Source organism: Trachemys scripta, chromosome 9, assembly GCF_013100865.1.
Source record: "Trachemys scripta elegans isolate TJP31775 chromosome 9, CAS_Tse_1.0, whole genome shotgun sequence".
NCBI classification, from domain to species: Eukaryota; Metazoa; Chordata; order Testudines; family Emydidae; genus Trachemys; species Trachemys scripta.
The window spans coordinates 20,905,598-20,921,360 of NC_048306.1; the positions used below are offsets into that span (position 1 = coordinate 20,905,598).

A 15,763-nucleotide genomic window follows, 5' to 3' on the forward strand; every position below is an offset into this window, starting at 1 on the left:
GTCAGGGGAGGAGCAGAGCCGCCATTTTCCCGGACATGTTCGGCTTTTTGGCAATTCCCTCTGGACGGGGGTTTGAGTGCCGAAAAGCCGGACATGTCCGGGAAAAAGAGGACGTATGGTAACCCTATTCTTTTTCCTATTCCAAAAGGCAGCCGGCTCTGCTACAGAGATGGGCACGGGGGCTCCTGCTCATCAGTGATCTTTGGTAGGTAAGTCAGTCACCCTATCCCAGGAGGGAACGATGAGGGGTCATTTTCACCAATTGTTTCAATGAGGCACAGTTCATCTGTCTAAAGCTGAATTAGTTCACTCTGAACAAGGTGGCAACCTAAACAACAGTCAAACAAAATCCATGTGCTACTCAATAAGGTGGGAATGGGGAAGCAAGGATTTGGTCCTATGGAGAAATCAAAACTTTCCTGATATAAATCATTTGACCTTAATATGTATAGCTCTGCAGTATGTTCTCGCGGATAGGCAAAGATGCTGAAGATCACTGTTACTATATGTTAGTGGATAAATAACCTTGACTACATACTGAGCGGTTCCTCCAAAGTACGTCAGATCTTCAGATGGTGTGAATCAGTTTAGGTCTGCTGAAGTCAAAGGATTTATGCCAGTTTCCACCAACTGAGGATCTGCCCTTTATGCTCGTTAAAGCTACTGTTACCTACTTGTATCTCTTATTAATATGACAGTAATTAAAGCAGACTCACTTCAATACCTCAGCATTTCAAACAGCTTGTGTCAGTTTTGGTTTCTTTATCGGACCAAATCCAACAGGAGGATTCTTGCCAATAAGCAATGGCCCACATTCCCCAGTGCACTCCAACTGCTTTGTGCAACTCCCATAATGCAAAGCAGCTGTAAATTTGGCTCAGCTGACTAGTTAAACTGTGTTTACAACTGCTTGGCATCATTAGAGTGCTGCAAAGCATCCCCTGATATATCAGGCCCTATCTATCTCATATTCCTCTTCCACCAGATATTCTACACTGGTGTAACTCTACTGACTTCAGTGGACTTCTCCCTGATTTACATTGGTGTGAGAGTGAACAGAATCACGCCCAGTGTTTTGTAGCAATGCATTCCATGGAATCAGCTTTGAAAGACAATAGAACATCAGTGTGTTATCATCTTGCATACAGCTTTACTAACTTGGTAAATATTTCCAATAATTAACCTAGCTCTCCTTAATAAATATTGACAAAGAGAGAGTGCTGCAATGTAGAGCTGGTCAAAATTTTTAGTTTAAAACTTTTTCCAACAAAAATGGACTATTTTCATACTGCACATTTTTGAAGAAATGTTCTGATATTTTCACAACACAATGAAAAACAAACTTGGAGGGGGGACTTCAGGTTTTTTCCCTTTTCTATCTTTCTTTTTCCTGTCCTTCCCTCATTTTTCTGATAAAGGTGGGGTCAGGGAGGGAGAAAGGAAAAGGGGAGTGAAAAGGCAAAAACAAAACAAAACCCAAACCTGATTTTTTTAATTCAAAAATTGAAAACTATTAATTTGAAAACTTCAATTTTTCAGTGAATTTTCAAATGAAGAATTTTAGAAATTCTTCATGAAACATACTTAGCACTTTTTGAACATCTCTTGTTGCTTCTCTGAGACAACCACAAGGAAAGAACTAGATTAAAATGTTTCTCCAAAAGACCTGGGTCCAAATTTACCTCTGGTGTAGTTTCATTGGGCCAGATCCCGATACCCTTATTCTCAAGGAATTGCACAATGAATTCCATTCACCTATTCCATAATTAGCACCACTGGAGCAGGGTAAGATACTATTTAATGTGAGCATCTGAATTTAGCCAAGTGATTTCAATGGAGTTACACCCGAAATAGATTTGGCCAGGTAACAGTATCTTAGAGGACATGCTCATATAATCTCTGACTTTTACATGTCAGTTTATAATCAGTAACTTCCTCATTTTAGCTAATCACATCCTAATGTAACACTCCGCCTCTGAGTGTCTGACATTGAGGGCCATAAAAGAACATTATTTTGCTTTGATTGCTATGTACCTATGTCATATTTAATCTACAGATCCCTGGAAAGTAAGTAAATTTCATTCACACCATTAAACTCCTTATGAGGAAAATTCTGAAATCAAAACCCTTGATAAAAGGGAATCAACTGGAAATCCAAGAAAATGCAAGACGTTCATTTTAGCTGTGTGCCTAGAGGGAACGTTTAAATGCTACATTTGATTTAAAAATACAAAATAAGCTGCCCAGAGAAACAAAAATACCTGCCCTCTAGATCAAGTCGTATAAAAACATTATTTCAAAATATTTTTAATTAACTCGGCATTGAGTTTTCACATTTAGGGACTGCAGGAGGTTGTCTGCAACCATGGAAACAGAATAATAAATAAATGAACAGCAAAAACCTTAAATTAAATTGTAAAAATATTGACTAGAATTTGTGCATGTTGTACATTGCTCCTCGTAAAAAAACTGAAAAGCTGGGACACGTTTAGGAGCTAGGAAAGAAGTCCAGGCCTAAAACACACATTTGAGATTCACAGTTTTGTCATGTGCACTGAGCTTTGCTGAGCTAGAAAGAGACCTTCATTACACAGCTCCATAGATAAACGATTGGTTCGCCTGTATTCAGACATAAATGCGGACACTTTGTCCTTCATGGAACTGTAATATTTACATGCGATGTTCTCTCTTTTGTTGTTGTTTTTTATATAATATAAACCTAGGCCAGGTTTGCGACTGATACTGCAGGGATGAGCTATTGTTTGAAAGAAGGAGATTTCTGACGTTTGTAGCACAGGTTCCTTTCTAAGGGAGATAACGCATTTGGAGCATCGATCTCACAGCACAGCAATTTCCTCGCAGTGCGTTGAGAGAATAGGCGGTAAGACAAACCCCCCACTCAAGAGGCAACCGTGGACATTTCACCTATAGAACAGAGTCCCTGTCTATCTCTGAAGGTTATTTTGTTTTTAAAGGAATGCACTAGTCCACTTCTTGGCCAAAATAAAGCACAAGATGAAGGACACTTCATCATTTTCTCACTAACACCGCAAAGCACATGATAGAGTAGAGGAGCGTGAGGCTAGTGTAGCTTCTCTATTGAAGCAAGGTAATCTAGTAGTTTCGGGAACAAGACGGGTGACGATGTAGGCTTCCCGTTAGAAGAACCAACCACATTCAGAATATCAGTCTTTGGATCATATACCCCCACCCCACACCCGGTATAAGAGATCAGCATACTATATTAACAATACTGCTAAAGACAATGTGTTATACCTGCACTGGAATAAGTGAAAGATTAACCTAGGTTCCGATGTCAAGAAAACCTCATCTCTGACTTTCTTCCACTGCTTTCATCGCCCTGGCAGGGGGATTAACTAGATAACCTAAAAGGTCCTTTCCTCCCACCATTAGATTTGATGATGCACCGTAAGCATATCTTTCAGCAAGGAGTTCTCTTGACTCTCACATTATAATAATAAACAATAATCATACCTTAAAGTGCCTTTCATCCTGCAGGTTCTCAAAGTGCTTCACAAACAAACGAGATATAAATATACAGGCATCACTTCACCCACCACTGAAATGCAGCCACCTCTGAGGTGCAATGCAACAGCTGAACAGCACATAGCAACACTATACAATTGTTTAGGACAGCAAGTGAAGGGGAATGGCCCTCATTTGTTCCTGCCTCAGGATCGTACTTCCTTTCCCCAGCTTAAAGGGGCCAATGAAAATCTTTGACTTCCATGTGCTTTTTTACAAAAATAAACATAAAATCGTAAGACAGGCCACTTGTCCTCCTACCACTGCCCACGGAGCTGTCCAAACCTCGTGGTGCTGAACCGGTCTGGCATGAAAAATATTGGCAGGTTACCGCATCTCACAATGTCCCTTTTATTATTGCATAGCAGAGCAAAACCTGATTATAGTTTTAAAAAAATCACCACCACCACCACTAAAAACCCCTAACCCACCTTTCAGGCAGCGAAGCCCCCTGGATATGGTCATTTTTTTAACCATTCCAAACAAACCCAAACTAACAGCAAGCAAATATCGTACACGTTTTTCTAGATCTTGCCTGAGCCCTCAGCATCAGAGCTGCGCTGGGCTATAAACACGTCCCAGGCCCGACTTTCCCCCGCACTTGACAGGAGTTTGACTTGGGACGACCCCCAGTGACTTCAGTAGTGTGGGGCGAAGGGAGAGCTGGCCCGAGGCCTTTCCCCGTTCCTAACCGGGACCTTCCCAACGGCCTGCCCCTCGCTAGGAGGCTTCAGAAGTAAGTAAAGAGTTGCCCGGGTCCTTGAACATTTTCGGGCCACAGGTTTGGCAAACGTGCTGCTCCCCCTTTCCATTACACCGAGATGAGAAAAAGCATCAGGAGCTGATCTTTTTTTTTTTTTGGTCTTTTTGATTTGTTTTTAAATTAAAAATAAATAACATGTGTAGGAAAATAAGCATTTTTTAAAGGAGACCACTCTTGTGTTTTTTTTTCTTGTTGACATCTTTTTCCAGGGAAGGAGACGCGTCGGTCTGGGATTCCTCCTGCTGGTGGTAATACATCATAACAACGCGGAGTAGGAGAGCATGAAACCATTTGACAATCCGGGCGGCCAACCCCCCCTTTATACATCACTGGATGTCCTGGGTCTGGAGGAGAAGGTGGAAGGGATGCACCCGCAGCAGGCCAGCCACAGGGACTTCTGGATGTCCGGGTTCCTGAAGGCATAAATGACCGGGTTGATGAGTGAGTTACAAGTGGCGGGCAGGGCCAGGGAGTAAGTGTAGACGGCGGGGTAGCTGGAATCCGCCACCAGCGAGTAGATGGCGAAGGGGATCCAGCAGAGGGCGAAGGTGCCCAGGATGAAGGAGAGGGTGGAGAGCCCCTTGCGGGTGGAGGTGGCCTGCGCCGTGGCGATGAACTGGTGCTGCACGGCGATCTGCTGGGCGTGCCGGAAGGCGATCCTGCAGATCTGCAGGTAGAGCTGCAGCATGAGGGCGAAGAGCAGCAGGAACGTGACCGCCAGCACCGCCGCGTTGTCCTTGGTCACCGGCCGCAGCACGCTGCAGGCGGCCTGGTCCCGCAGGCAGTTCCAGCCCAGCAGCGGCAGCAGCCCCACGCCGAGGCACAGCAGCCACATGAGCAGCAGCAGGGCGCAGGTGAAGCTCAGCGTGCGCTCCGTGTGGTAGGTGAGCGCGTTGTACAGCGACAGGTAGCGGTCGATGGTGATGGCCAGCAGGCTGCAGACCGAGGCGGAGAAGGCGGTCAGCAGCAGCCCGGCCGCGCTGAGCGCCACGGCCGCGTTGGGCGGCTGCAGCAGGTACTGCACGGTGAAGTTGACGACGAGCCCCAAGCCGGCCAGCAGGTCGGCCAGCGCCAGGCTGCCGATGAGCAGGAACATGGGGGCGCGCAGGCTGGGCGTGTAGAAGAGCACGGCCAGCACCAGCGCGTTCTCGCAGGCCACCGCCGTGCCCGTGGCGCACAGGGCGATGTCCCAGGGGCTGACCGCTCCGCCTCCGCCTGCCGCCGCCTCGCCGCCTCCCGCCGCCGCCGCCGTGACCGGCTCCGAGGCAGAGGAGTTGGACGGCCAGATGCTGCTGCGGCTGCTGCTGGGGAAGGGCCTGGAGGAGGCGTTGAGGAGGACCCGGAGCTGCTGCTGCCGCAGCTGCTCCTCCATGGCGGCCGCAGCTGCTGCGGGGTTGTGGAGCATCGCTGGAGAGGAGGCACAAGGGACACAAGACAGGAGACAAGGGTGAAAGCAGCATCGAAAGAGCCTGGATTCTCCACCCCCGAGCGCGGGGCCGCAAACGACACCACCAGACCCGCTGCCCCAGCCTGGCCCCCAGTATCCCCAATGCCAGTTGCACTGGGGACTGATCTGACACCGCCAGGATTAAACCACCAATACCCAGCCTGGGCCAGTCCCCGGTGTCACACACCCCACCCGCCTCCGGCAGCTGAGCGCGAACGCCGCCGCAGGAAACCCCCCCAAACCTGCCCATTTGATCTTTTTTTAAAAAAAAATCAGGCTCGATCTTTGAATAAAATTATTTTCATCCCCATCTTGGCTATTCCCCTTCCTTTCCCCTGAGGGAACAGCTGGAGATTCGTCCGATCCCGGGTTCCTTCTAAAAAGCTGAAGGTGAGCAGAACCGAGTGTCGATCATTCCCCCGTCACAATGCTCTTTGCATTCGTTCCCATGAAAAGGGAGACGGTTGCAGAGCCTGTTACACGTCTAGAGAGCTGTAGCTGCAGAGCCGGGGGAGAACGGTTCCAACACTAACCCTTGGGCACAAGCAGTTTGTGGGTTAAACAGAGCAATGGCTATATCAGCTCGTCCCTTGGTTTAAATGTATCTTTCTGACCAAAATCATTTTGCTAGTAATAAATAAAACTATAGTATTTGTGGCCAGGCAAGCCTGATACTTAAGCAACCCTTCTGGTTACATTAGAACCCAGTGAAGGCTACAGACTAGAAATATTCTACATTAACTTTGCTGGTTTTTAATACTGGTGCGCTCAGGGGCTGCTGGCTGCAAACAACTGCAGAATCTCAGCTGCATTAAACATGGGCTTCTTGCATAGTAAACCCCTTGCACTAAGTAGGAACCCTTTAGCCCCCACTCCATCACATCACCTCCAATGCCTTGTATATATCGTCTCACATTTCATTGTTATGAAAACAAAAGTTGCAAAGGTCACAAATGGTTTAGTCCGGAATCTCTTCGTCAGGGTTTTTGCTGCCGCTGCCGCTAGTGCTGTTCATAATGCAATTTACCAGAGCGCTAGGATTAAAATATTGAAAGGGCCACCTTCTAACCAGCTTGCTTTCCAAGCTCAATACAACGCAAACACCCTTCCCCTTCCTTAGCCCGCAGAAGAGAAGTCAAACACATGCAACAACATAGGCAGACATGGATTTCTGTTGTTTTACCTTTGTTTGATTCTTGCTGATCAGCTTTCCCCCTTTTTTCGTGCTAGTCCTTCCAGTCCTTGGGATTAAGCTTCATTCCTTGGTTAACATTGCTAATAACGTTGGCAGATTGCTGGCATTGACTTGCACTTAATATTCTTGCCCCATTGGGTCTGCTGATATATCTCAACTCTGACGTCAAAGTCTTCACTTATATTCATGATCAGCTCCAAGTCTGTGAATCAGGGAAGCTGTGATCAGAATAACAACTAGTCTCCCTCCCTTGTTCCATATACACACGCATACACGAGGAGATACACACATACACATACACAGCGAGAGAGGCACACACACATACAATCCTCTGGAATTTCATTCATAAGATTTCAGAGACACTAGGACACACCTCCCCCAAGGTCAAATCTTTCACACCTGCATCTTGCGGATGTAGATTGGGTTACAGCTTGCTATGCCTGCCTAGGCATCCGGGCAAGATAAAGACAAAACAAAGGGGGAAGATATATTTTTACTGCTGATTCTGATGAAAATATTTGTGTTGGCTGATGGGCAGTGACTATACTGTGCACCTACGTGTTCTGTCATTTGACCAAGTGCAATGCCCTTCAGACCATTTTTCCCAGAGAGCAATTCAAAGGCAATTCAAAAACCCAACCCAAACCCAAAACAGTTTAGTAGGAAGCTATTCAAAAATGTATTCTGTACATTGCTGAAGAAAGACATTATTATGGATTGTCATCTGGCTGACAAAAATTGATTTCTGAACATACAGTGTATATTAAACCTGAAAGCATATGTAGCTGTGCCTGTGCATGTGTTTATATGTGTGTGTGTGTGTGTGTGTGTGCGTTTGCATATGTGTGTGTGTGTGTGAGTGGGTGGGTTTATTATGCCTTGTATAAGCCAGTCCCAAAAAAATCAGTGCTACACCAGCCACAATTATCTATACGTGCAACACATTTGCTCAAAAAGCGTATACATACAGATGCAGATTTGTTTTATTACATAGATAGTAAAAGCTTCGGTCTAGAGCTCAGAAATATGCCTAATCCCTTCTCACCCCCTTTGAGATGGACTGTATTTAAAGTCTAATATTTTTGTGCTTGGACAAGAAAGAATGCTGTCAAATTTGACATGCCGCAGTCTGCCATCCTTAGTGCAAGGGAACCTGCGAATGATATTGATGGGCTACAATGACAGACTGCCATGGACTGTAATGGAGAAATACTAGAAGAATATTTAGTGTTGCATTTGCTTATTCTGCTCCTTTGTATTCCAACCTTATAACCTGGAGAGGTGGAGGGGGGAGAGGATGTGATATACTATAACTGCAGTGTCCCCCCTACAAAATATTGCTTCATATCACCGCACTGCTACAATGGAAGGTATAAACAAATTTCCTCCCTAGATATTCTATTTGGATGGTACTCATCCTAGAAAGATCACTCCAAAAGGCATAATGATTTTTAATAACATGAGTGGTTTCATAATCCATAGAGTAGGTAGTATTATTAAAATAGGAATGCCAAGAACACAAATCAACAATATAAGATAAAACGTGTATTTCAATAACATTTTAATGTCACAAATAAAAATCTGGGCTCATTTATGTATATTTTAAAAATGTAACCATACTGAATAAACTAAAATAATAATCATTATTATTAACAATAGTAATAGTTACTTACTATTATTTACTTACTTACTAATATATGACTTACTATTATTAACAATAGTAAGAAATACTGGCTACCTAACACGTCTTAGTTTTCAAAATAATGCAGATTACCTCTATCTAATCAGTGAAATGAATACTAAGTGGGATTTACAGTAAATTCCTATTTAGGGCAGATATTTAGGGCTCTTTTTCATCAGGTTCATCGCAGTATTATGATCTGAATTTAATTGAGGCAGGATTTGTCTTCACCTAGAAGAATCATTTTATGCATCTAGGTTCTCATGCCAGGCCTATCTCTGGAGTATCTGAGATAGAGTTAATAGTCTCCTGTCTGGAATTTTTTGCTCATGTGGTTACATGGCTGGTGTGTGCAGAGGGAGAGGGAACATGAAAAAGAGAGTGGGAAATCTAAATGAGCAAGCTGAATGACTACACTCACACTAACAGTAATTATACTGTAACACTGGAAGGGCAGGATGTCAAAGAATATTTGACAGACCTTGCAACTACAGCCTTGTATGATAAGATAATGGTCCAAATTGCGCTGCTACTATTGATCTTTGCTATAATTGCATTTAGAGGCCTTGATTGGTGCTCAGGACCCCATTGTGTGAAGCCTTGTACAAATCCATAACAAAAAGACAGTACCTACCCCACGAGTTTAGTCTATTCAATCTCAGTCCCACTGAAGTCATTAGGTCCCGTTGTGGGAGTAAGGCAAGCACCATTTGGCTGAAGAAAGAATGGATGATTTTAAAGTGGCGTGAGTACAATTCTCCCTCCCCCAGGATAAAGACATGAGGGGAACTGCTTCATCTACAGAACTTCCCATCCTGGGGAAGGAGTGGGTATCACCAGTTGGGGAGAGCTTGGCTAGGGAGCTAGAGAGGGATTCAGGGGCCCCAACACTATGGAGGAAGCACCCCAGGCCTGTGCACAGAGGCCTTTTTCCCTCTAGCAGATCTTGTGGGGGAGCTACCAGTTCTGGTGGGCAAACCCTCTCCTCCTCTCACAGGGAGAACTCAGAGGAAACTCCATGAGGAGAACCCCAGAGAACTTCCTCCTCCCCCCTCAGCCTGCCCATGGATTTGTCTGTGGGAGGGGAGACCTGGACCACAATATGGAGTCTGCTTCTAAATGTCATACAGAAGCTCCTAGAGATGTGAAAGGATTGTTTTACAGCGCTGAGTTCCCACTTTAAACATACAGGGGCAAAACTTGAAGCCTTAACTCAGGCAAACCTCCACATGGATTTGATTGGGGTTGAATAAGGACTCAGAGTTTGGCCTCCAGCAACATGCTATTACATGCATGGGTTTGTATGAGGGAAGACACCTTCATTCCTATAATTGTAAAGTCACATCACCTGCACTCTTGGATGGACTTTTCAGAGGCTGTGGCACATGATTCTGCCTTCCTGGCATTGCCTTTGATGGCACCATGAGCTTTGTTTTTATATTTAGATTGAGTATCGAATTCCGTAAAATAATCAAAGAACAGTTAAAAATGATCACTCAAACCCAGGTGCATCCATCAGACTGCCCCAGGGCAGTGCTAACAAGTGTGATTGGGTCTGACACGACTCGTGCACCCCCAGGTTCCCAGCGACATTGGCCGCACTGCAAGGTAATCTTTACAAAAGGAAAAACAGTTCTTGAGTAATGTCTCCAATACAAGCCGAACCCAGAGATGAGCAACTCCTGGGAAATGATGAACTCGCTCATCTGCTATTGACTACAGTGGAAGATGAAGGTGCTTAGCACTTGGCAGACAGACTCATGGCCAATTAGAAGCAAAAAACCCCAACATGCTTTCCCTTCAACATTAGGCATTCATAACCTCTGGGAGAGAGAGAGAGAGAGAGAGAGCATGCAATTAGATCTTTGATCTACACCTCTACCCCGATATAACGCTGTCCTCAGGAGCCAAAAAATCTTATCGCGTTATAGGTGAAACCGTGTTATATCGAACTTGCTTTGATCTGCCGGAGTGCGCAGCCCCACCCACCCCCTGGAGCGCTGCTTTACCGCATTATATCCAAATTCGTGTTATATTGGGTTGCGTTATATCGGGGTAGAGGTATATCTACCATTTATACCATCCTCACCACTATGTTGTCTAGCTATAGTATTATGCACCAAGCAATGCTAATCATACTATTCTATTGCACTTCTCTATGACTTCCATCTGAAGGTTTGAAAGCACTTTATAAACACTAATGAAAATGGCCTGACAAGAACCCTGTAAAGTAGGCAGGAATTATGAGCCCTGCTTAGAAACTAGATGGGTCTGATAGAAAACCCTAGAACAGAGAGACAGATGGAATAGTCAATGAAACTGAACTACAGAGATGGGATGTGACTGGCCTGAAGCTGCAGAAGAAGTCTCCAACAATGCTGGGAAGAGAACCCAGATCTCCTGAGTCCCACTTGAGGCGTAAGATCATCCTTAACTCATCTATCTCTGAGTTCTCCAAGGCCCCTCATTCCTCATTAGACTAATTCAGGATCTTGTCCCAAGCAAATTTTTTTTCTTTCTGGGATCTGCCTTCCCCTATTCAGTGGAGCTGAGTAATTATACTGTTGCAGTTCCTTCTCTTGGGAATTCAGTGAATTTCCTCTTTGTAATAGCTAGCATTTATCTAGCAACTTTCATCCCAAAGTGCTTCGTAAAGTATCCATCCACCTGTTCTACCTACACAGGGCTTTAAAATCTGCTGCCCTGGCTGGTGAAGAAATGGGGAGCGGAGACTCTGCTAGTTGCATTCTCTGCAGAAAGGAAACCTAGAATTCCTCTAGGGGGATAAGGTACGTTTAGTCAAGTGCATTGTGCTGCTCCTTTGAGTAGGTGCCAACTGTGCCCTGGCTAGTGCCTGATGTAGAGTGCAGCATATGCATTAACCAGTTGGAGGGTAAATAATAGACTAGACATGACCCTTACCTGTAGGCCACACAGGTATATGAGCTCTGCCATGCAGATTACGTGGGGTGCAGATAGGGCTCCTTATACCTTCTCTCCCCGCTTGCAAACCAGCATGGCTTAGGGCAGGGGTTATCCTCAAAGGGGGAATCACGTTGCTCACATCTCAGTCTGAAGATCCAGGTACTGTGCTTTGCCCCAGGGCTTGAGGGGATGCAATGGCCAGCAGAAATATCAGCAAATGATGGGAGGGAGAGTGGCATCAGGGGCATCACCAGGATCAGAATGTACTGAGGTTCTTAACACTCAGGAGTGTCCAGGTAATCCAATAGCAAGGTGATGAATGCAATATAAATGCCTAGATAAATAGATAAATAGCTAGTGCCCACCATTGTAAGACACATGTTATAATATTTAACAATGGCCAAATCACAGGAGTAATACTAGTGCAATCTATAGGTTCAGGACAATTAATGTAGAATAGTTCTACTTATAACAACTGGCAATAAGTAAGAGTGTGTACTGTGTACTGATAGCTATTTACTGCTGAATACTGCTCAGAGTGTTGTCTATGTCTTTAATAAGACTTGTGCCATTCCCTGGTCGTGTCCCCTGAAACAAAGGAGAATCTCTGGCCCATATTTGAAATTATTGCTCAGTTACATGAACCTGCGGATTCTGATTGCAGCAGCTTATTTTGATATATGTATTTTGCTGAGAAAGGATGCAGCCAGTCCACTGAAAGGAAATGTGGGGAATGAAAAAATATGAATATGTAACAATATAAAGCAAGACCAGAGCCCTGGCTTTTGAGTTAAGTAAAATAGCTAATCAGCAAAGCCAAAGCACCTGTTCATAGTCAGATCTAATTTCCAAAACAGATAATTCAAACAATCCCATCCCTTATACACTCTGCGTGCTTCTCTAGCTGGTTATATTCCCTTTGAAAACACTTGATCGCACTATTAGAGTTTGAGTGAGGGGGGAAAATTACAATGGTCAATCTAACTATCAATATATTGGACAGTGACTGGTGTGTCAGTAATTTGTCAATGTATAAATACCACGCAGATGCACCAGGCTAAATCCTCATATTACAGCCATTGGCATAGCCTCCTGTCCTGGGCCGTAGGCAAACTAAATGATAACCTAGAATTATGCACAACACAACTGTCCCCAAGCCTTCTCCCTTGTTTGTCCCTGCTGCCAGGTTTACTAGATCATCATTTATTTTGTTATCCAATTCAATTCATTGCAGATCTTCAGTGTGCTGCAGATTTTTGCATTGAAACCCATGAGTGCCCTACAGAAGTTGTCATGTTTTGATAGCTGCATAGGGGACTGCTGGAACCTCTGGCTCCCAGGAGGGTGTGGGAATTGTCTTTGCCAACTAGGAGGTAGTTAAAATGGTTGGCCCTGGAGAGAGGATGCATCTCTTCTCTCCCTCCCCTAGGGTAAAGGCAGAGATGAGTTTAAACTTGGGGGTGAGGGGCTGAATTCCTCACTCCCCAGCTTAGCAAACCTGGATACAACTGTGCGTCCTACTGCCCCTTGTCCCAATATCAGCTCCTGCATCCAACAACGATGGGAAAAGATTCATTAGCCAGAATGTTTCTGCTAAAATGGTCAGGAGGAAACAGTTATCATCATCGACATTTTAAGTTTCCTCATTAGGCAGTCGAGTTAGCATCCCATTGCGATAAATAGGGGAAATCCAGTCTGCTCTCAAAACCATTCTGACTGCAGAGTCCAGCAGGCATCCCTGCCTACTTTGCATTGGTTAAACATTTTGAAGGCTATCTTCCCAGCCATAAGGTTTAGCGGCTTAATTTTTTTCTTAGGCTGGTCTATACTTTTGCTGCCTTAGCTATGTCAGGTGCGGTGTGGAGAAAAACTACCTCCCTTGCTGACATAGCTATGCCAGCAAAAGCCCTAGCGTAGACACAGTGATAGTGGCAAAAGGTCCTTTTGTCAGTATAGCTTATTTTGTTTAGGGAACTGGTTGAAACTATACCAGCAAAGAACTCTTTGGCTGGTGCAAGCTGCATCCCCACTAGGAGGGCTTGCCTTTGATATAACTATAACTAGACTGGCAACCCCTTAGTGTAGACAAGGCCTTAAATGAACACTTGGATTCTGGAGCATGATTATGAAACAGATCCCCCAAATGGACAATCATTTAGAAGTTCGTGCAGTCACCTAATTGCATTAAGCACAGAGCTCTGCCCATTGGTGACTTCAGTGGGGTTGCCAGTTGGCCAATCTATTCATCCACTACTATCTTGCTCGAAGTAATCTCACAATCTCCCCATGCAGACCTGCCATTGTAGATGGTAGGCTAAAATAATCCATGGTGTAAATCCAGGACTAACAGCAGGATGGGTATGCCCCAATATGATCACTAACACTGTGGATGCAGCTAGAGATCTCAGCAGTACGTTAATCAAAGGCTTGTTGAATACCAAACAACAAACAAATGAAGCCCTGTCAGCCACCCTAAGAAAAGTTGTTCCCAAGAAATTAATACCATTATGCTGCTGTGTGTGTGGCATTTGCCTGCTACACACATTGCAGATGGCAGACTTGCAGCTGTGCAGATCTGGCGTTTAATTTTGTCAACTAGCCAGCTAGCCTACAGACTTTTTTAGGGGGGAAGGGCGGGAGAAAAGGGAGGGCAGCTGTTCCATGGAAGAGGCAGGAAAAGTAGCCTATATACTGTGAATCAATTCAATTGACCATACTGCTACCCTGGGTCCCCCATTAGCTTCTGTGCTGCAGATGAAAGGCTCAGGGTGAACTCCTGGCCTCACTGAAGTCAATGGCAAAATGTCAGTGGGGCTGGAATTTCCCCATTGATGTATAAGATGAATTTTAGGCGCAGGGATTAGTCTCTGTTGTTTTTGCTCTTTCCTACGCTAATATTCATTTGACATACACTCCTCCTCCTCCTCAGGGGCGGCAGTTTGAGAAAAACACTTCTCAGGACTGGGTCCTGTCCCACCCCCTTCTGCTCGACCCGACAAGTGAACCCTTGTGAGCTGCTGTCGAGTTTGCCAGTTGCCACCCTGTCTCTGCGAGTAGGTGGGGGATTGTTTTGACTGTCTCTAGCTGGGCCTAGACACTAAGAACTGATGCTTCCACTCTTGATACTTGCAGATTTGGTCATTCTTCTAATATTGACAACTGGGCGTGGCCATATTCCAGCTCGATTAGTGGGGGGGAGGAGAAGGGGAAGTGTCGGCGATGCCCTGTGTTTTACCTGCCTTTCTTAACTCGGCAGCTGACACGGGCATCACATAGAGCTTTCTGAGCTGAGCTTGCAGTGGGCAGTGCCCCAGTGAGCAATGCTGGGCAGAGGGCGGCAGCACCAGCAATAGCAGAGGTAGCGAACCGCGTTCATTCAGTGTGAACCGACGAGCCAGAGTCACCTGAGAAGGGAGAGCCAGACTCAGTCACGGCTGTTTCCTCTCAGGAGTTTACCTTTTGTTTTATATTTAATAGATGGAGAATTGAAAAACCAGGGCTAAGCTGAGATTAAAGCCAGCTGAACAACAAACAACAGCACTGATGTGATGATTTTATCTGTATAGCAACAGTGCCCAGAGTGCTCAGTCAAAGATCAGGGCCCATGAGCTATGCATTATACGGACATAAATTAGAAGATGGTCCCTGCCCCATGGAGCTTCCAACCTATTATTTATTTGCAATAATTATTCAATGAAAAACAGCAAATACCCTCATGAATGTTCGTCACAGCTTGCTATCCGAGCCGTTCGACAGCCATGCAGACTCCAGAGTTGGCTGAATAATGAAAATGTTCATCAACAAGTAATTAGTTGATATGTTTTGCCAACATTCACAACAAATATTATTTCCCATTGGATTATTCACGTGGTTTCAGCTGGGAGCATGGGCTGTGGGGGAGTTTGTTGTAATCTGGTTAAATCATAATGTATATTGAATTCACTCCCATGTTACCATTGTGTCATCAGAACACTTCAGGTATGTAGAAAGCCTTAGACACACACAGACACACAGACACACACAGACACACACACACACGTACACGTTCAAGATTCAGAGTTTGGACCTGGATTTTTGAACATCCCAAAGTTCAGGATTAGTAGAGAAATAAAAGGTCAGTGGATGTTTTTGGTTCAGCTGAGGGCTTGTATTTCAACCCCCAAGTTTGGAGTGTTCAGATCTGGAGTGTTGCTTTGTGTCCCTACA

At 44.9% G+C, this 15,763-nt stretch overlaps 1 protein-coding gene across 1 annotated transcript; it reads right to left on the reverse strand.

The window, feature by feature from the left end:
- Window positions 1-4,475: 4,475 nt before the first annotated feature.
- On the reverse strand, window positions 4,476-7,338 carry LOC117882921 (G-protein coupled receptor 12-like). Its single transcript, XM_034781810.1, has 2 exons — window positions 6,940-7,338; window positions 4,476-5,716 (listed from the first exon to the last, which is right to left on the reverse strand). The coding sequence occupies exon 2, from the start codon at window positions 5,712-5,714 to the stop codon at window positions 4,629-4,631; it is 1,086 nt and encodes a 361-aa protein (XP_034637701.1). The 5' UTR covers window positions 5,715-5,716; window positions 6,940-7,338; the 3' UTR covers window positions 4,476-4,628.
- Between the last annotated feature and the right edge of the window lie 8,425 nt (window positions 7,339-15,763).